The 23055-nt window shown below is 31.5% G+C and overlaps 1 protein-coding gene across 1 annotated transcript in view; it reads left to right on the top strand.

Annotated features, from left to right (window-relative positions):
- Positions 1–23055, top strand: part of LOC120618063 (NKG2-A/NKG2-B type II integral membrane protein-like) — a 98981-nt gene that overhangs the window by 49830 nt on the left and 26096 nt on the right. The window contains 3 exon segments of the mRNA XM_039881917.1: positions 12036–12131; positions 12622–12675; positions 13281–13432. Of these exon segments, the coding sequence (XP_039737851.1) occupies positions 12036–12131; positions 12622–12675; positions 13281–13432 (302 nt within the window).

Raw genomic sequence — 23055 nt, 5'->3', positions numbered from 1 at the left:
ATAAAAGCCACTTGCACCTGCCCCACTTGCTCAGAAAAGGGAACCAAAATGTACCTTCTGAATCGATTTTGGTGCAGCATTATCGACTATTAGATTCCCTTTTTGATAAAGACTGGCATTTTCATGAGGTATACTCAGTGTCCTCTTATATTTTTTACATGTCTGTTTTTTTTCTCTACTAGATTTCAGATATTTTGGAAGGATCCTGTATTATCGAATTCTCTATCTCCTCATTTGACTCTCTTTATTACTATGCTTGGGAAGATACTTAATGAAAAAAATAAAGTGTTAAATAATAAAAAAATTAAAAGTGCAAATATATTTGTGTAAATCAAACACAAACTAGTCATTGACAGAACTTGATATGAACTTTCATAATATGACTATGTTTCAGATATAATTTTACTGTAATTCAATTACAAGAGGGAGAGATCCTATATAATTTGTAAAATTAATATTTAATATACATTTATCTCTGACTGTAAATGCAATTTTTATATTCTCTGTGTATATTTCTTATATTCATATAAAGTATATGAATATTCAAAATTAATTTCATATATTATGTAAATAGTTGCTCTATGTCATTGTTACAATTTTGTTACAAACAACCCAAGATTGCGTTGTCATTTAAAAATAAGCATGCATATCTCATTTACCCAGTTGTGGTTTTGCTGGCTTTCAGTTGATATAGGTTGGGCACGAATGGACTCAGCTCCAGACCACAGATTCAGTTCAGATCCTTTTTTGTAATTTTGATCAGAGTACAAAAGAGAAGTAAGCAGTATGGTATAAAGTTGAAAAGCTTGGCAATAAAAGCAGGTCATTTGAGTGTAAATTCTGAATGCACCCTATTAGCCTGGTGTCTGTAGTAACACAACAATTACTATAACTGTTCTAGCTTAGTTTTCTCTGCTGTAAAATATGATAGAAATAGTGTCTTATTCATGGATTATCCAAGTAACATTTGAAAAACCCTTGCAAAAGCACTTGAAAAGCACTTCCTGCCACATACGTATTTACTACATCTCAGTTTTTTTTACTTAAAAACTTTATGCTTCCATTCCATCACCTGTGACATGATGATGATAACGATAGCCACCAATAAGAGTCTCTCTGAAAAGCATGTAACATATTGCCAAAGGCTTTAAAACAAAGCCTAATGATATTAAGTTCTTGCAATATATGATCTTTTCATATTTTCTTTCCCAAATATTTAATAATGTCAGATTTTCAAGAGGATCTGTGCTCTCAAACTTTCTTCTTTCACCTATCAAATCTCAAGTGTTTTAATAAATTTATTTTAGCCAAACATCTAAAATATAATCTGACTTAACCAATTTAATCATATATATCAAAGACATTTTCAATCGAAAAGACTTTGACAAATTCAATGCATCTCATGTATGAACAATAAATGAGAGTAATTCTTTTTTACTAGGAATGCTTTTCCCTTATTAGAATCAAGCTGCAGTGACTATGCTTTTTCTTATTGGTCAAGAACCCCAGGCTTCTCCCTCAATGTATTATTTTCACATATCTAGAAGCTATTGTGTTTTTTGGAATCGAAGAAATTTTAAAAGAAATTGTCAAGTTTGGTCAATATAGCTCTTAAAAGCACTGAGATTTGGGACAAATGAAAGTTTTGTAGTTTCCCGGGGAAAGAGACTAAAATAACCTTTTTCTTTTAAAGTTGGAGTGCCCTATTCATACATGTGTATCTCTTACCACTGAGAATGGAGAACATACATAACACAGAAGCTACTTAATATGTAATGATGAGGAATACCTGTCATTATCTCACAAACAATTTTCTATATATTTAAATACATGCATAAAAAGATGTCTAAAGTTTTATATGTGTACACAAGAATCCATGGGAATTACTTGGTAGAATGAGCCTAGTTCATAACCACTCACTCCAAAAATCTCCACATGATATCAGTTTAAGGAACAATATAGGGAGATGCTAACCAAGGTTGAATTTAGAATTGGAAGAGACACAGAGAAGTCAGGGACCTATGGATCAAAATGATAGTTTTTTATGGATCTAACATTCGGAGTGTAGGTTAGGTGTGAAGTATAATGGACTTGTAAATCTGGACTAGAGTATTAAATAGGACTAATTTCAGTCTAATTTTAGAGGAAGATGGTGCCGTTATAAGGGCAAGAGGAAGATGGTGCCCTTCTTTGTAGCGAGCCAGTTCTAAATGCAATGTAAGAAGGACTGTTCTGTATATGTTCAATCGTATGTTCCAAATTTATATATTAGAAAAAAAATTGTTTACTGATAATTAATGAGCGTACAGTTATGGAAAACATTAGCCATTGTAATTAATACGTGTTGTTCTTTCCTATATTTTATTAAGATCCTCCCTTAATTACAACCATCGTGTGTTTCTGGTTCCTCCTAAAACAATACACAAAAATTTAGCTTTGACCTTGAAAAAGCTCTGATTGGATAAGAATCATACACTCACTAAATAAGTCCATGTTTTTCTGTATTCGAGGGTTATATTTTTCTTTTGTCTTTCCTCTTCTGTTCCAAATTATGTATGTCAATGGAATCCAAGATTCTCTCTTACAGATACTGGAACACAATTCAATAACAACATAATTACTAGAAGAGTAAAATGCATAAGTACATACAAAGAATAAAATTCAAGCATAAGAGAGGCACCTCAAATTTTAACGAACACTATAGAGATCATGAAGTTTCCAGAAGTATAACAAAGATCACTTTCAGATAAGTAAAAAGAAATTTAAATCTGGAGGAATTTGGACATGTGTTTCTGGTATGACTATGTAAACTCCTACTGGACTATCTCATGATAACAGTTATAAAATCTGGAAAAAATACACACATATACACACACACCCTGCCCTGGTGATAGGAGGGAGACAAAGAGTTTGGGAAAAATAGTTCAGACTTTGAAGAACAAAATTCACAAAGTGAGATACCACTTCTAGCCTCAAGGGAAAGCAAATTCAATTCCATTTAGTTTGGCTAAACATTAATACAAACCTTCCTGTCTTTCCTCTCTAAAAAAACAGAGGCTAGTGTTCAAGAGAAGCTGAACCACTGCAAAGTGATGGTGACATCCCAAAAGAAGAGAGCCAAAGAGTGGGAATAATAAACTTGGTGTGCACGCACACTCAGCAGCAAACTCTACCAGACACCAAAATAGTCTTTATATGGAAAGAAAACACAAAACTGAAATATGATTAGAGTTGTCAACCAAGAGACAGTCTTCAGTGCCAGTCTAGCTAGTTGAATTGCCTCCTAAGAAAACAATCAATACTATTCAGATAAATATAATTGAATCCATACTATGGAAGTGATATAATATTTAAAGTAACTTATATGAAAATCCAGAAAAATGTCTCTTTTCTCAAGAGAAATGATAATTTATCCATATCTTCCTGATATTGCCTTGTCACAGCTTTTGAAATGTCTACCCCTTGATGGTATTTATTACATACACATATATATGTTTATATCTGTTTCTGAGATATTTATACACACACGAACATATTTTTTCTTCAGTATTGTTTTATTCCACTAGTGTTTTGTTTATTCCACTTCCGTACTAAATGTATTAAGGCTAGCTGAATTTGTAACAGTTGAATTCACTTTAATGGCTGTGGTGTACTGATGTTTCTGATGAGAGGATTATGAGCTTCACCTTGTTGGTCTCAAGTTGGAAACTTCTGAGTTGAAATACTGAGAAAATTTGTGGTTTTCTGTAGCTCTTTTTTCTCTGACACAAGAGCCAGCAATGTTCCAGACAGTGACTACCCTGTAAACTTTTGTCCAGGAGAGAAGATGACATGGGTGAGAAAGGGGTTATATGCAAGAGTAGAAATAAAGCTCTCTTGCTGCAGAAATAATCTTTTGTTTATATAAGCCTGTGACACTTTGGGATTACTTGCCCTTGTAGGGTAACTTAGTCTATTTAAGTAATACAATGGTTTTAAGGGCTTCATTTGCTTTTTATTTCCTTTTGATTTTTGGCCAAGACAACTGTGTTTCTCTTACTGTCTTTCTCAATAACTTTCCATGCAGTAATTTTTACTGTACAATAATATCTCCTATATATATATATTTATGTAATATACACAACATAAAAATATTAATATATATGAACTTATACATGTAACATAGGTATATATTTTCACAAACTCTGTATGGTTTATAAAAACAAAGGCATAACTATGCTGGCTGAACATTTTAACAGTGGTACCTTTTGGTCATTTGAATATAAAAATAAAAGTGAATTAGCAAGTAACTGTTTCCATTTAAAATATTATTTCTTTATTGGATCAAGTTGAACAGATTTAGTGTATATAGTTATTTCATTTCTCATGTCATCTCTCCTGAAACCGTAGGAAAAAATTGCACAAAATACCAATTTCTACCAGAAAACAGTATAAATTGAAAACAGAAAAAATATATTTTATAAAATTACTTGACATGATAAATAAATACAATGGATTACCCAGAAAATTAACTTTATCATAAATTAAATTTAAATAAACATTAATTAAAAATGAAATTATAAATGAAATCAGTTAAATGACAAATATAGCAAATCGAACTGAAAGAAGAAATTTAAGATTGGCTTGAAAGTAACATATAATTAAAGTAGTCAGATGAATGCTTAGAACCATCTTCAGAGCAAGAAATTAAATACCTCCATTAAACTCTTCAATTTGCTGCAGTGATGATGTGGCCTCTTTTTGAACCTAGAAAATATGTGGCCTCTTTTTGAACCTAGAAAATATCAAAAGCAATACAGTTTGCCTTGTTATTATGCCTCTGAGAGACACTGGGGAATGTGAATTCTGACATAGGGATGGCAGATTTTATGCTGTGTGGCATAGAAGGTAGGATCCCACCAGTTATGATCACCTGGTTATAGAGTTATGAAAATCCCAGAAAGCAGAATACAAGATATTCACATACTTTGTCTTACTACATGGTTACTCCCAAAATTTCAGTGTTACCATAGATAAGCTTCTTTTTATATTATCTTATATTATAATAAATTAATAGAAATACTAGTTTGTGATCGAAAATCATTGTTCAACTTTAAAGTTTCAATTATCAGTATAAATAGACCAAAAAGAATCACCAAACTTTTGAGGAGAAAGTCACGAAACCTAAAGGTCAGGAGATTAAGTCTAAACAGGAAATTAAGTGACCAGAGACAAGATTTCCAAATAAAGGTAATCAGATTACTTGGATGGTCTTTAGGAAAATAATGGCTTTTGTCCATGTAGTTGATTTTCTTTTCATCTCAAAGGATATGCTCTGATATAAAAGAACAACAAGCAGAATCACTGTGGCTGAAGTTTGTCAGAACTGCTCTATTGTTCAGAGCTGTTCACCATAAACGACAAATAGAGAGATAAAAAGCGCAGTGTGGGGAGTGAGGACTCTCCTTGAAACCATCAGGCAGACAGATTTCTTGTGATGATAGGGGGGAAATATGAATATGGAACTATTAATGTAAAATATAATTATGAATGAAAAATAGAAATAGGAAATGTCTAGATATGCTCTCCTCAAAGGCCACTTAAGGTTTGGAAGTCACAGAACAACATTTCATATTGTGCACACACGTAAAAAAAGACATGAAATGATGATGTTCTTGAATTTTGTTTATAAAGTAAAAATATTTAAGTTTACTAAAATGATAAGAGATAGAAATGGACACAACAAAAAAAGAAGTCAGTTCCTGAGGTTCGGGTATCGTGGAGGTGCCAGAAAATTTGAAAAAGTGACAGATAGGAATTTTAGAAATGGGAACAAAATCATTTCAATAAAATAAAATCTGCGGAGTGATTGAATAACAGACCAGAAACATCTAGAGAGAAGTGAGTGAATTGAAAGAGCACTTGAAAACAAGAGAAAATGAGGTAGAAATTATAGAAGATACGAAGAGCAAAGAATAAAATTTCATCAAAGACAAGATATGGAAAAGGAGAATATGTGATGTGAGAAGAGACCACAGCTGATTGTATTCAAGATTGATAGTGCATGAGATACTCAAGTTCAGGAGTGTAATTCATCACTCTCAGAAAAAAATACATCTAATTAACACCTGGCTGCATCACAGTAATACTCTTTCTTATCCTCCTCCTTCCATCTCCTTTAAAATCTATCACAAGTTGGAATTTTTGCCTCAATAGCTCACACAAATCATTCCCTATATTTGGAAATCCTATAATAAATTCTCATCTTACTTGAATTAGCAGCAACCTTAGAGAAGGTGGATCACTCGTTTGTCTTGGAAACTGGTTGCTCACTTGGCACTAGGGCAAGGGTTTTACTTGTTTAACTCTTATGTCATTGCTACTCCTTTTAGTCTTGTTTGCTGGTTTCACCTCTTCCCCTTCAGCTCTTCCCATCTGAGCGTCACAGAGCTCAGTGCTTGAACTTTTCCTTTTTAATATCTACAGGTATTTCCTGCGTGATATTATCAGTCCCTTAGTTTCAAGCCCAAATTTTATGTTTTCCAGGCGAAATTGCACCATTAGCTCAGGACTTAGACATCTGAGATCCTATTCCACAGCTCTATTTGTATGTTTAATAGAAAAATTCATATTAACATGTTCATCCAAAAATAAACCCCTTATTTCTCTATCCCACATCTCCTTTGAGTATATTCTTTTTCAACTTATTTAATAGAAATACATTTCCATTTTTTCAAGGCAAAAATCATTTTTGACCCTTGACTTTCTTCTTCCCTCTCCAGCCACATTTTATGTTAGAGTCCTGTTAACACTAACTCCAAAATATGCCAGAATCCAATCATTACTCATCATTTCCACTGTTTACCCTGGTCCAAGCCACCATCATGTCGAGCCTGAATTATTTTGAGTGTCTCTATTTTTGACCTCACTCTGTATTTCACTTCAGCAGTCAAAATGACACCATTAAAATATATTCAGAGCCAGTTCCTCATCTTTTCAAACCCACAAGTGTCTCTCCACGCTTCCCAATGAAGAAGCTAAAGCTTTATAAAAAGAACAATCTGAGCCCTGTTACCTCTTTCATCTTATCCTCTAACATGGTGTTTCTCGACCTTGTTTCTCCCACAACCGCAACCCGCTAAGGTGCCTTTGCAGATGCATTTTCTTAGTCCATGCCCATGAAAGTTTAAAATCACAAATATGCGACACTTTTCTCTATGTACTTTGTGAGTATCTCTGCTTTCTACATAAAGTAAGATATTTTCGCTACCCTCAGGGATCAATTTTCATTCCCTTGTCGAGGATACTCCCTCTGCTGAGAAGGCATGCTCTACCACTGTTCCCTGCACTCACTCTGCTCCACCTCTCCCAGCCTCCGTGCTGATCCTCGAAGATGCCAGGCATGCTTCTGCAGGAGGAATTTACACTACCTGTTAGCTCAATTAGAAATGCTCTTCTCTATTTTTACACATCGTTAGTTTTCACACCAACTTCATGTTTTTTGTCTAAATATTATATTCCAATGAATTCCAATTGAATGCCAGTTCCCTCCCACAGATGGCGCTTTCTCTCATATTTACTGATTCTGACAGTTTAGGAACAGAGTGTGAGGCAGATGAGAGAAAAAATAACTAGAAAAAGAATGATGAAGTGCATGATGAGTAAACATGATACCTAGACTAGATAACTTTGTTTTCAGTAAGAATTTCCCAGATAATTTATTTTAGTCTTTTGCACAGCTAAGCCAATCGGTTAAAAGTAAAAACAGCAATCACATTATTGTTTTTTTCTTCAATGCTCTAGTGGAAATAATCTTTTTGATGGCATAAACACATTATTGCATCTTAATAGTTAAGGACATTAAAAAGCGAAGCTATGAAAATCCAACTTATACCTTTCAATGATTCAGGCTTTTTTCTCACAAAATATGAAAACTTCTGCTAACCTTTTTTCCTACTAGGAAGCATATGATTCACTTAGGCAAAGTTGTTTGCGTTGGCCTTTCTATTCTTTTGTGTTAATGAACTGCATGTTTTTAAGACCCCATGCTTTCATCGCATCATTTTCTTACCTCAATTATACTTCTCAGAATATAACAGGTAATAAGTTCATAGGGCTTTTAAAAGTTGCACTTAAAGAGTGGGATAAAAGCATATTATAGAATTTTCTTTTAGAACTTCTTGTATTTGGCATGTGCATATCAATTGAAAATTTTCAACCCGTGCTTTATTTTGTTACTTTTTTCTCCCTCAGGTGAGAACATTTAGATTCAATCTCCACCCCGTAGCCCCTGGAGACCGCTTTCCACTGTCCCTATGAATTTTATTTTTTATAATTCCATGTATAAATGATACCATACATTATCTGTGTTTTCTTTTTAACTTATTTTGCTAAGCAAAATACCTTACAGTTTCATCCTTGTCACAAATGACAGAAATTTCTTTTTCTCATGTTGGAATAATAACCTAGTGTGTGTGTGTGTGTGTGTGTGTGTGTGTATTTTTTTATCCATTCATCCATTGAAAAAACTTTTTGGTTGCTTCCATATCTTAGTTATTTTGAATAATGCTGCAGTGAAAATGGCAATACTGATATCCCTTTGAGATAACCGTGCCATTTTTTAGATCTATACCCAGAAGTGGGATTGGTAGATCATATGCTACTTCTACTTTTAATTTTCTTAGGAATGATAAGCAGGATGAAAATAATTCCATCTAATTCTAACTAGATAATTTAGATTTCATGTACTTTTTTTTTTGACATTAGTGTGTCATTTAATTTGTGTTTTCAAAGTCTACAATTTCTAATCTTATTTTTGTTTAAGTGAAATTAAAAAAGCTTACCTTTGTTTCCGCCTACATAGTGAGACTTGCAATTTTGTCATTAACAAAAAATATTTCTATTATAATACAGATAATTAGTTATGATTGGAAGATGGATTAATGAATAAAATAATGAGTAATATTTAATATTTCAATGTCTTTGTGACACAGTTCAATACTGTTTTAATGTTTTATCTTTTACAGAGGCATTGATTTTTATCAGAGGAAGTATTAAATCACTTATACCTAATATTAAAATTGAACACAGTGATTTTCAGTATAAGGGCAGAGAATTAATTATGATAAGTTTGGGAACTAATGATTGTTGTGACAGTTATAATGAGGTTAAAAGTGTAGTAATTCTTCAGCAAATTAGTGATTAATGTCATTAAATACTTATATTACTGGAATTATGATTTTAGAATTTTTCCTTGTGATAGAAATGACATCATGAGAGGAAAAGAAGTATGTAATGCCATGATTGAGCAATCTGGAGTAAGAGTAGAACAGAAGCATCTAATATACTCTTAACAAGGCCTGGGTTTTCAGTGCTTGTGATGAAGATGGAAGCAAGTTAACAGCATGATGGTCAAATTTTTTGTCCCTAGAAATAATTTAGAATATGAAAACAATTTCTCACAGCACCTGCCTTGGACAAAGTAAATGGCATAGTACGAGCTCAAAGTCTCCTATATTCTGCAGGTGTATGACGAGATAAGCTGCCTTCGAAATAGCTCAAGTAGAAGAATTTCCTGTTCAAACTTTAAGTGACACGTTAATGAGAAATCTACTTTTTTCACTTTGCTTCACACTGAGTCTTCACATGCAGGCTGTGAAGACCATGAAAATTACAGGAGCAACCTGGTCTCCCGCTAATGGATGCACACCTTTCTGGCCTACAGAGGTATGTGTCTCTGCTCTCCTGTCTGTCTACTGGCCCAATTCATTTAATGGTAAATTATAAATTCTAGATGTGATACAATTGAAGTATAGTTAATATGCAATCAAATCAGTGAAACATTGGTATCCTTATTTGTACAATTCAGGGTCAAAACAAGAATGAAATATAAAATGTGTTTGAGAATATCTTAAAATATTCAAACTTTAGCCTGTGGAAAATTACTCAAGGGCATGCACAAATGCATAATTGGGTTTGTAAGTCAATATAACTTAACGTGAAACTCCATAAGCAACACGACCAGGAAGGGTTATTTATGGATTTTGAAATGAATAAATATAATTATATGATTAATTACATATATGACCTTTTATATTTGAAATACAATTCTTAAAATGGATTCATTGAATAATGAAGGTCTAATATAGTTTCTCATACATGTAAATTGATGAAATAAAAGCAGTTTGACCTGTAATAAAAATCAGGATGAGATAGTCTCCATAAAATGCTTATTTAAAATTAGTTATTAACAATCAACAGACTTTTTAGAAATTGAATAAAACATTCTAGGAAAAGATACCACACTGACAACAGACTCCTGTCTCATGAATTATGTTATATTAATTGATGTAAATCAGAAATAGTAACATAGCAATTGTATTAAAATAATAATTAAACTAAGTAACATATATTGAGTGTTTATAATTGCCAGATTGGGTATTAAGTGTTTTACTTGCACTGTAATTTATATATTTTTATTCCACTTTAGATTAGTAAACTAGGTTGCTAGACTAAATAATTTTTAAAATTGTAAATTTCAAAGCCAGAATTTATTCTAGAACTGCAGAACCAACCCGCTAATTTATTAAATAATTTATCTGATTTATTAGACTTGCTTACACAACTAAAGCTACCCTCAACGACTTTGGCAGCCATAGGATACTTCAGGAAGTATGTATCAACAGTGTTTCTCCATAAATCATCTACACATTTATTTTTCATCTTACGATTTCATATCTTATCCATTAACTATATTATAAATTATTCATATAAGATAAGTATTTTAAAAAATCATTTTATGTTGTGTTTTTTTTATTTAAGTTTTAGATAACTTCAGTGAGTCATTTAACATTTTTGACATATAAAGTATTTCTTTAAAATTTTAATAACTTCTCAGAACTCCACAGTCATTCAAAATAAAACATCATTTGATAACACCTCATCTGTCTTTTTAATAAATAAATGCGACGAAATAAAAATAATTTAATTCAGACAATTACTGTATATGCTAATGCTACTATTTGCTCAACTAGAACACTTAAACGATTAGTGAATATAAAAGATATCATAAAAATTGGTGCCTCCTTATTTTTTCCATACAATGTTTTCATTTTCACACAGTTATTCTAAAAGTATTAAAATGTTTCAGTGGAATTTGACATTAAATTAATAAAGATACTATTTACTTCTTTCCTAATTTATTAGTTTTCATTGCTTCAACCAGTAATATCATGTCATACATAAATTTTTAAGAACTATGATTCTGTCATGAAACACTTATTTAAAGCTCTAAGTAAATTAGAACCTGACTTTCCATTGGTCACCTGCAAGATCAGTGCTGTTCCTTCTCACACTCCACCCACGTTGACTCCACCCACATATCCTAGGGATCTTGTCAGTGTTCACACCCTTTATTAATGACTTCAGGACAGTTATCATAGAGCACTGTCACTGGTGTTACTGAGCTGAAGAGATGAATATCCAATGAGAAAATGACTCAGACTCGCATCTGGCTAAGGTGTCAAGGAGAGAGCAAATGAAAGGTAAGGGCACTAAAAACTTGGTTTCACTGACAGAACAGCAAATATCTCTCCTATGTGGAATTAAATCTTCAAAATGCTTTTCAGGACTTCAAGAGAGTGACAAGAATGACCCCTATAAAGTTAACACATTGAAGAGACACACAACATAAGTGTCCTAGGTTGTGCAACTGGGGTGCAGAGATGTGGGAAAAGAATAGTGAATAAGCTCACATATATTTTATTTGTGAGGATCAGAGTTGAAAGTTGAAATACAGTACTCTAATATGCAATCTGAGGACTGATTTTATTTAGGCATTGTTATAAGGTGTAGTCTTTCACCAACAACTCACAGAGCATTATATTTCACGAAAATGCAGTGGTGTATTCTGTGAGGAAGATTAAAATGGTAGGTATGGTTTTGGGGTCCAAGCTTATGTATACGATTCCCCGTGCATGTGAGTTCTCCGCGTGTAAACTGTCTAAGCAATTGTCTCCATCTCTCCTTTCTCAGTGTTCCCATTTCTCTCCCTGCAGCTTTACCATCACCTCCAGAGAAGCTCATTGCTGGGGTCCTGGGCGTCATCTGCCTTGTCTTGATGTTCACTAGAGTAATGATAGTTGTTATTTCCTGTAAGTAAATTTTTGAAAGATTATTTGAAAACTTTTCATTAATAATCATCAGTGCCTTTAATACTTTAGAATATTATTGCATAGAACTCTCTTTTAACATTTGTATTTAAAATGAACGTGAAATATTTTTCTAAATTTGTCCAAAGTATAAATATAGAATGATTTTAGAACTATTTTATAAATATATGGACATATATACATGTATTTATTTGATTTCATAACTCAAAGTCATGTTTTAGAAGACCATATTGAGAAAACAAATTCATTTTGAGATTGGTTAAATCAAATATTATAAGAGATGGGGAAGTTTAATTCTTTCAGCTTTATAGTATTTGTCCCCTTTTACTTCTTTATTAATTTTTCTTGGTAACATCTATTTTATTTCAGATAATTATAATTCTAAACAATAGAAAAACCATTAAGCTAAAGAACAATATTATTATAATTGAGATTAATTAATTTTTTTAAAGAATCATTTTAACTTTTGTAGCTACTATAATGCTGGAGAAGAACAAGTCAGTTCCGATAACAAGGACCCAGAAAGGTACATATGATTTTCAAAGTTATGATAATACCTAGTTTATATTTTGTCTCTATCTAAGTCTAGGTAAAATGATATAAATTTTTTACAGGGAACATAAATTATAAAATGATCAATAAATGTTCATAAATAACAACTGTAGAAGGGTGTTTCTTCTCATACAACAATATAAAGAAATACTCATTTTAAAACACCATACCTATTGTTGCCAATTGGCTCAAATTTCCTATTGCACTAATGTGATAAGAGATAAGTAGTATTTTTATGTTATTTAATTTTTAATTAATTAACTTATTTTTTAGAGTGACATTGGTTGACGAGTTTTTTTTATTTTTAAAGAGTGTTTTTGTTCATTGACATTCAGGACATTTTCAGAGTGAATATTTTATTTGGGTGTTTACTTTAAAAGGACATATAAATTACGAGATGAGAGGGTGACTCTTCTCTGTGAGCATGTGTATGAGTGTGTTTTGTTTTATATGTACCAAGAGTGAAGGTGCATTGATATGCTACTTACAAACATACTTATACCTATGCAAATCTATAAGTTAATTTTCATTTTAAAAATTCAAATTGTTTTTGGATAATAACTCATAATTTTTCTTCAGCATATCATTGTGGTGGTTGTCCAAAGGAGTGGTTTACATATTCCAACAATTGCTATTACTTTAGTACTGAACGTAAAACATAGACTGAGAGTCTGACGGCCTGTGCTTCCAAGAACTCTACTCTGCTTTATATAGATAATGAAGAAGAAATGGTAAGATACTAAACTTGTTGTATACTTTATTAAAGGTTTGTTTCAGTCAATACTATACTTGTAGAATTTATCCGTATTTTTGTATATATTTGTAGTTATTTATTTTAAAGTCTGTTTAATACTTCTGTATAATACTTGTTTGACTTTCAAATATTTTATTTTTATACCAGAAACACACATTTGATAATTTCTCATTCTTTCTTTTTGTAGAATACTGTATTTCAATAAACGTTTGTTTCCTAAAATAAACTTTTCTATTTAATTTTACCTCATATCAAGGAAACTAAACATATCATGATTGAGCAGATTGATTACAAAGAGAATGGAACCATGTAATTACAAATCAGATCATAAAATTGAGTTTTCAGTCCTCAGCAGCCCTGGACCTATAGATCCTCTCATCTCAACTCCTTCCTCATCACTTAACCACTGTCCTGACTTTTAACACTATAAAGTCTCTTTGCTTGCTTTAGAATCTCCAATAAATAAAATCAAACCGCATGTATTTTTCTTACTGTCCCTTTCCACTTCCATTTAATATTGGTGCAATTCATTTACATGATTGCATTTACCTGCATTTTAATTTTTATTGTTGAATTATGTGAACGTAACATTTTAAATTCCATTCTATTTGGTGACTTTGGTTGGGAAACGAAGTCTCCTGCCCTGAAGGATAAAGAGGCTTCCTGGGTCCACGACTTTTAGTCATAGGATCCCCTTTGCTAGTCTAACTCCAAGGTTCCTCCCCTAATGACCCTTGTTGAGGAAGGAGAAACACTTCCCCTGGCTCCTTTTGTTAGCAGGTGTCCTGGTGGATCACCCTGTGGCCTTGACTGGTGTTGCTGGGTAGAATCCTTCCCTAGTGGCAGAGGAAGACTGGCTTCCCTCAGCCACCTCCTATTGGTAGGTTGGGTGTTGGGAAGCAGCAGGCCTAGGTCATGCTCTTCTGTTAGGTGGGTGATAAAAAAATTCTGTCACTCTGTTGTTCCCTAATCCGGGGGGACTAAGCCATTTTCCTTTTCTCTTTACACCTTTCAGAGATCTCCTTCACTTGTATCTGTCACGAGTTCCAGAATTTACAGTTGTATTTAATAAGGAGTAGCAGAGAAATGAGTCTCTGACACCTGGTCAGAAACAGAATCAGATTCCACTGAAACAGAAACAGATCAGCAAGGGCTTATTTGGTTAAAGAATATTTTGTGGCCCCCAAATCAAAAATTTGGCTCTCATGTCATTTATTTTCTTAATGGAAATGCCTTAATTTTTTCACTATTAAATCCTAAACTTTGAAAAACATAGTAGAAAACTACACTGATTTATTCATAGTTTCTGGAGAAACGATGCCACAGTTATCTGGAAACTTCTTTAAAGCCTTGCTATGTTAATCGTCAACATGGGTAACTATTAAATTACATAAATCACAATGTTCCTTAGTAACATAAGAAGATTAAAACTACTAAGTATAAATGTTTAAAGTCAATTTTAAACCAAAAATACCAATAATGCTGAGTGTTCTTGGCAATATCAAAGTGGTTTTCGACTTTAATGTGTCTTAACTGTTAGCTTAGGATCCAAAGCTCTCATTTTGTTTTTGAAAATTAAGAACCTTACAAAAGAATACACTACTTGCATTTTTAAAAACTTTCACAATGATTTACATAAAAATTCTTTATTTTGGGGTAGAAGTTTCTGAGTTCCATATTACTTCCATCATGGATTGGAGTCTTCCGTAAAAGCAGTGATCAGCCATGGATGTCAAAAAGTGGTTCAAACTCTACACTAAAGTAAGTTGTTTTTATATGTTCTACAGAAGAAAATATAAGAAATAAAAATTCAGAAGAGTATTATGAATGCATTTATTTACCTTGATTTATAAACATGAAGAATGATGTTCAAAGTTAATGAAACATTGATATAAATATTAAAGAATGACTACCCAGTTTCCCTAATAACCAACTCTTACTAATATTATATGGAAAATGTCATCACCCATTTTGAAAATATTCTTCTATTACAGTTACATGAAAATGATATTTTCAAGTTATAAAAGTTTTATAATTTGTCCCCATATGATATAACAAGAGAATTATGCATTTTTCTCCATTACAGGATAAAAGGATCATCATCTGGTAAACTTAACTGTGCTGTGCTACACTCACATGGCCTTATAGCAAGTGATTGTGGATCTCCAGAAAAGTATTATTGCAAGCGCAAGCTTTAAAGTTAAAACGCTTGAGCTTGGATTCTGTTGGGTAACTTTATTTTTCATGAAACGAAAATAATATTATGATTGCAGAAGTCTTAAAATGAATTATGCTATTTGTTCTAATAACAAAAAATGTTTCAAAAACGATTATTATAAAATAATGTACACAATCAAAAGTACAGATATCATTATTTTCAGTGTCTGGTGTTTTAATCCAACATTATAATTGTAGCCTTCAAGCTTTCTAAAAGATCACATGCCATATGAGTTCATTTATATGAAATATCAAGAATAGAGAAACCCACAAAGGCAGAAAGTGGATTAGCAGTTGCCAAGGGCTGAAGGAAGATGGGCATAGGAAATGACTGCTAACTGGTACACTGCTTCATCTGAGGACTGAAAACTTTTTCTAAATTTTGATAGTGATGATGGTTGTAAACTCTGTGAATATATTAAAAATTACTGTTGCATACACTCTAAAATGATGAATGTTATGCTGTGTAAATTACACCTCAGTACAGCTGTTAAAAACAACAACTCTTGGAATTATGTTTGGGACTTCATTTAATATTTAAGTAATTTATAAAGATTATATTAACTCTTCCAATGAATATCATACTTTATCCTTCCATATATTAGGTTTTCTTTTATCTCGAATATATATTTTTTATTTTAGTATATTGAAGTCTTATAGAAATGTGGGCATTTCACAGTCAAAATTATGTAACATCTTTATTTTTTAGTTTTCTTTAGTTATTTTTACTGTTTTAAACAGAAATACAGTTGAAGTTTACATATCGATCTTAGATTCAATGACTTCACTGATTTTATGTATTAATTCTGTCATTTTAAATCAATATTATTCTAAAGTTTTGGCATAAACTGCTATTTCACCTGTAAATCGCTATTTTGATTCTTCTACACAGGTAAAATTACTGTTTTTTTCTGACTTATTTCCACAGGCTAGGTTTTTATTTCCAATATTTAGTAGAAGGAACAGTAAAGCTTCTATGTTTATCCTTCCCTATTTTAGGGAATATATTTAAATATTTCATCTCTAAGTATGAAGTTTGTTTTAAAGTTTTTTCATCATACCTTTCTTATGTGAAAACTGTTCCATAATATAGTTATTTTTTTAATCAATTTTATAACCAATCATAGTTATATTTTTATTATTTTAGCACCAATTAGAATAATAAATGTTTTTCTGTGAAATATTTATGAAGTAAATCATCTCTATTTCTAACATTAAATTAATCTTGTATTTCCAAAATAAAACCACAATCATCATTTCCCTCTTTAAAAATCAGTGCATTAAAACACAAAAGAATGTATTATACCCATATGAAGTTGTTTTTCTTCATGTATGTGCATAAAGAGATTAGAATGAGTTTTTATTTATGTTATGTACTTGACAGTTTTAATACCAAGGCTATATCAAGAAACATTCCTTTTTCTATTACCTGGAAGCCTTTGTATAAGAGCCCTGCTATTTTTTCAATGTTATTTTCACTACTGATGCCATGTGAGCTTGAAGAATTTTTTTTTGTAGAACAGTTTATAAAATGAACTCAATATCTCTGATATATGTTACATTTAATGAGGTTTCTATTTTTTGCACCATATTTTCATACATTTCTATTTCTACAGATATTACAATGTATTCATAATATGGCTTTATTACCTGCTTAGTATCTGTGAAAGTAATAACACCATTTGCATGCTTATTCTAGACTTGAAAGAATGCATCATCAGTTTTTCTCTGCAACAGTTATTTACCAATTTTATTAAGTATTTTCAAAGAGAATAATTTTGACCTTGTTGATCCTTTCCAATGTAATTTTGTTCTTTGTCTTGATTTTGTACTATTTTTTTCTTCTCCATTTGGATTTAATTAAATATAATCTCCATTTATGATTGTTTGCTTCTTCACTTTTTTACCTATTTTGAACTTATTAGGTACATACAGATTTAAAACAAAAACATAGTTAATGGTTTGGACACTCCTGTTTTTATGCAAAACATACTTTATTATATTCAACAATGGTTATTGCTTTAAATAGCATCTACACATTAACTATAGCAGTTTTCTACTGGTTTGTGTTGCATAGTTTATTAATTTTTTTATCTTTTTATTTTCATCTGTCTATTTGTTTAAGTTAAAGAAGTGTCTCATTAAGACAGCAGATAGATTTAGATATAACATTTGGAATTCAACTAGAAAATTATTCTGTTTATACTTAATGTAACTTAAATGAAGTTATTAAATAAGTATTATTTACCTTTTTATTTATAAGTGCAACTATATAGTTATAATTAATTATTAAGTATTATATAGTTATCATTTTATTGGGATGAACACTACCATTCTTTGAACTCCACCTTTTCTTTTTTTTCTTATCTTTTTTAACAAATATTTTATTTTCATTGTCTTCTGTAAAAACTCATTGACTTAATATTCTTTAAATATTCTTTTATTAGTGGTCTGCATTTTACAGTATACATTCTTTACTCATTAAAGTCAAAAAATTAATACTTCTGTACTCTCACAGTGAAAAGTCCTATCTTCTACTTTTATTTACTGCTTATACAGCATTTGCTCCCTTAAATTCTAATACAAATATTTGTTTTAAAATTTGAAACTGTATTATTATTTTATCCACTCAATATCTACATAGAGAGACCCACAAAATTTGTTTTCTGCAAATTTTCTTTTCGTACATTCAAGTTTTCATCCAGAATAAGTGTTTCATCTTTAGAACACTCAAATATTTTCTTTAGTTAGAATTAATAATTCTCTCCTTTAAAAAAAATTCCTGGAAAATATATGCATTTTGCCATCATAGTAAAAGGATATTTTCACCTGTTATTGAATTTCGATTTTGTTTATCTCTCTTAAGTCGCTAGGTATTATGAGTATAGAAATAGTGATGCATACCAATATGTGTATGCATATATATACATATATGATACACACACACACACACACACAAGATTAAATTATAGCTACTTGTTATTTTGAGTAATTTTAATTGTGGCTTTATATTGTCCAAGTTTAGATTTCCTTAAAGTTAAATGCCAGAAAAAATTATAGTTTATAGTTTTACATGTGGCAAAGAACATGAGATATATAAATATACATATATGTGTGTGTGTGTATACAATTATTTATATATAGTTATTTAATTGAGAATATCAAAGGGAATGATTATAGAAGTAAGTGTATCAATTTTAAAAAGACAATATTAGAGCTTTACATTTTTTGGCATCATTAATAAATGATCTAGTTGTTATAGTTCTATAATTTGGTAATATAGAAAAAATATTATTTAATTTATGAAAATGTAATGTTTCTTGAAACAAATTGGAAACACAATATACCAGAAGTTATGGGATACAGCAAAAGAAGTCCTAGGAGGGAAGTTTATAGAAATAAATGCATAAATTAAGAAGCAAGAAAGAGCCCAAAGAAAAAATCTAACTCTATGCCTTAAGTAACTAGGAAAAGAACAAATTGAGCCCAAATTAGTAGAAATAAGGAAATAATAAATATTAGAGCAGAAATAAATCAAATAGAAACTGAAAAACAATAGCAAAGATAAACCAAACTGAAAGTTGGTTCTTTGAAAAGAAAAACGAAATTCACAAATCTTCAGCTCGACTAAGGAAAAGAGATCGGACCGAAATCGACACAATTATGAATGAAAAAGGAGACACAACAACTGAAACCAAAGAAATTCAAAGGATCATTAGAGGCTACTATGAACAATTGTATGTTAACAAACTGGACAACTTAAAAAAAATGAAAACATTTTTAGAAACATACAAGCTACCAAGTCTTAATCAGGAAGAAATAGAAAATATGAACAGATTAATTACTAATAAGAGAATTAAAACAGTCATGAAAAACTCCCAATGAAGAAAAACTCCGCACCATATGGCTTCACTGGAAAATGTTTCCAAACATTTAAGAAGAATTAACACCAACACTTCTCAAACCCTTTCAAAAAACTGAAGAGGGGTGAACACAGCCAAGGTGATTTTTTGAGGCTGGCATTAACCTGAAAGGAAAAAGAGAATGGGACAAAGAGAAAAGAAAACTACAGGCCTATAGGTCTGATAAACGTAGATGCAAAACTTCAAATAAAATACTGACAAACCTAATTCAATAGCACATTAAAGTGTCATTCGCCATGATCAAGTGCGATTTATACCTGGAATGCAAGGATGGTTCAACATATACAGAACAATTAATGTGATCCTTTGCATTAACAGAATAAATGAAAAAAATTATATGATGATATCAATAAATGCAGAAAAAGAATTTACAAAATTTTAACACTTGCAATGATAAAAACTCAACAAATTAGGCATAAAAAACTACATATCTAAATATAGAGCAAAGGCCACATATGACAAGTCTACAGCTAACATCATACTCAAAGGTAAAAGGATGAAAGCTTTTCATCTAAGATCAGGAACAAGACGAAAGTGCCCACTCTCACCACTTCTATTTCACATAGTATCGGAATTCCTAGCTACAGCAATGAGGCAGGAAAAAAATAAAATGATCAGAATTGGCAAGGGAAAAGTAAAATTGTCTTTAATTGCAGCTGATATGATTTTACATTTAGAAAATCTTCATGGCGCCACCAAAAGTAAGCTCTAATGAATGAATTCAGAAACATTGCAAGATACAAAATTAACTACCAGATCAGTAGCATTTCTATACACTAACAACAAAACTTCCAAAAAAGAAGAAGAAATTGATTCCAATTACAAGAGTATCAAGAACAATAGAAATACTTAAGAATAAATTTAACTGAGGTGGTGAAAGATTTTTATACTGAAAAGTACATGGTATTAATGAAAGAAATTAAACACATAATTAAATGGAAAGGTATTCTATGTTCACGTATTGAAAGAATTAATATTGTTAAGTTTCCAATACTATGCAAACCCATCTATAGATTCGAGGCAATCTCTATCAAGATTCCAATCGTATATTTTAGAGAGATTAAAAAAAGTACTAATTATATGGAACTATCAGAGACCTTCAATACCCCAAATATCTGAGAGAACAGACAAAGCAGGATGTATCACACTTCCTTATTTCAAGCTGGACTGTAAAGCTGTAGTCGTCAAATACTGTATGATTACATAAGTAGAATCTAAGAACAACAACAACAAAAACAAATCCATAGAAAATGATGTCAGACTGTGGTCACCAAGGTGTGGGGATAGGGGATGGGGAATTTCAGGAAGGTGGCCAAAAGGTATAAAGTCCAGCTATAAGATAAATTAGTACTAGGGAGGTAAAGTAATGGCTATAGCTAACACTGCTATATGATATGCAGCAGCTCCCCTGGTATCTGCCGAAGATACATTACAATTCCCCAGTGCATGCCTAAAACCAATAATGCGGAACCCTACATATACCATTTTCCCTATACATACATACCTATGATAAAGTTTGTTATAACTTTGGCATAGTAAGAGATTAACAATAACTAAGAAAAAATAGAACAATTATAACGATGTACTGTGATAAAAGTTTTGTGACTATGTTCTCTTTCTCAAAATATCTTATTGTACTGCAATCACTCTCCTTTTCTTGTGATATTGTGAGACGATGAAATGCCTACATGATGACATGAAGCGAGGTGCATGACATAGGTACTGAGACATAGCACAAGGCTACTAGTGACTTTCTGTCCATATGTCAGAAAGAGGATCATCTGCTCAGGATGATGCTGGATCATCAAGCCATGGTGATATCAATGGTTGGATGTCAGAGGTAGATAATGTCAGTGGTTAAGGATCTTTTATAGTTGACAGTATTTTTGCCACATACTTTCTGAAGAGCATCAAAAATTGCTGTCTTTCTTTTTAACTCAGAGTATTTATGCAGAAGTTGAAACAGTTTCCTGATCATAAGGGTGAATTTAATGCTGCATTCCATCTGATGATCTTGTTCCATAATTTTTGTAAAATAAGGGTACCTTGAATACAAGCACTGTAATACCAAAACAGTCTATGTGATAGTCGAGACTGCTACTATGTGACTACTATGAGGCAAAAAGCATCCACCTTTTGGATACGCTGGATAAAGGGTTGATTAGAGTGCTGGGTTGAACTGAGGCGGGCAAGGAAATATTGTACCAAACTACTCAGAATGGAGCACATTTTAAAATTTATGAATTGTTTATTTCTAGAATTTTTCATTTAATACTTAGTTACTGCACTTGACTCTTTTTAACTGAAACCATGGAAAGCAAAATGCGGATAAGGGGAACTACTGTATAATAAAGTTAAGAGAGTAAATGCTCATCATAAGAAAAAATTTTTCTTTTTTTCTTTTCTTTTTTCTCTTCTTTTTATAATATCTATATGAGACGATGATGCTAGCTGAAGCTATGGTAGTAAATCATTTCACATATGTGTAAATCAAACAATCACGTTGTAAAGTTTTGTTTCTTTTGTTGCTCATGTGTCTTTAACTTGTGTTTTAAAAGCTACTTTTTCTGCCCTTTCCTTTTTTTGGATAAGGAGAAATATTTTTTAATTACCTTTGTTTTCTCACTATATAGACTTGGGCTTTTGTCATTTACAACAAATAACTTATTAAAATACAATAATTAGTTGTCTTTGTAAGAAGAATCAACAAAAAATATAACTGTTATGTAATAGTTCAATCTCTGTCATGGTAATATAGTTCAACACCACTTAATGTACTATGCTTCAAAAGACATTATTTTTGTCAGGCAAAATCTAAAAACTTATTTCAGAATCATAAGGTGAATAAAAAATTTTTGAGAACTAGGGCAGCGATATTGGGAAAATAAATTTGGAAATTGCTGATCATTGTGAAAGTTGAAATTACCATAAAGTTGAAAATGTTGGAATTCTTCAAAATATTAGTGACAAATATCATTAAATATCCATTGGTATGAAATTGTGATTTTAGATTTTTTTCTTTAAAATAGAAATGACATAATGAGGATAACAGGAAAAGAAGTATGTAATTCAAGGATGTAGCAACCCTGCCTAAGAGTAGAATTTAAACATCTAAGATGCTCTTGCCAAGGCTTAAGTTTTAAGAGTTTGTGATTGAGATGGAAGCAAATAAACAGCATGAGTGGTCAAGTCTTTTGTCCCCTGATATCTTTTAGAATAAGACACCTGTTTCTCAGAGTCACATGCCAGTGGACAATCTAAATGACACACCATCAGCCAGAGTATCCTATATTCTGAAGGTGTGTATGAGATAAACTGAATTCAAGATAGCTCGAGTGTAAGAATTTCCTGTTCAAACTTAAAGTGACAGATCAATACGAAATCTACTTTTTCCACTCTTGCTTCTCTCTGAGCCTTCACGGTGCAGCCTGTGAAGACCACAGATATAGTTTGTTTACAA

This window comes from Pteropus medius, unplaced genomic scaffold (genome assembly GCF_902729225.1).
Source record: "Pteropus medius unplaced genomic scaffold, Ma_sr-lr_union100, whole genome shotgun sequence".
NCBI classification, from domain to species: Eukaryota; Metazoa; Chordata; class Mammalia; order Chiroptera; family Pteropodidae; genus Pteropus; species Pteropus medius.
Note: the sequence above shows the minus strand (reverse complement) of the source record. Positions and strands in the feature narration are given on the sequence as shown.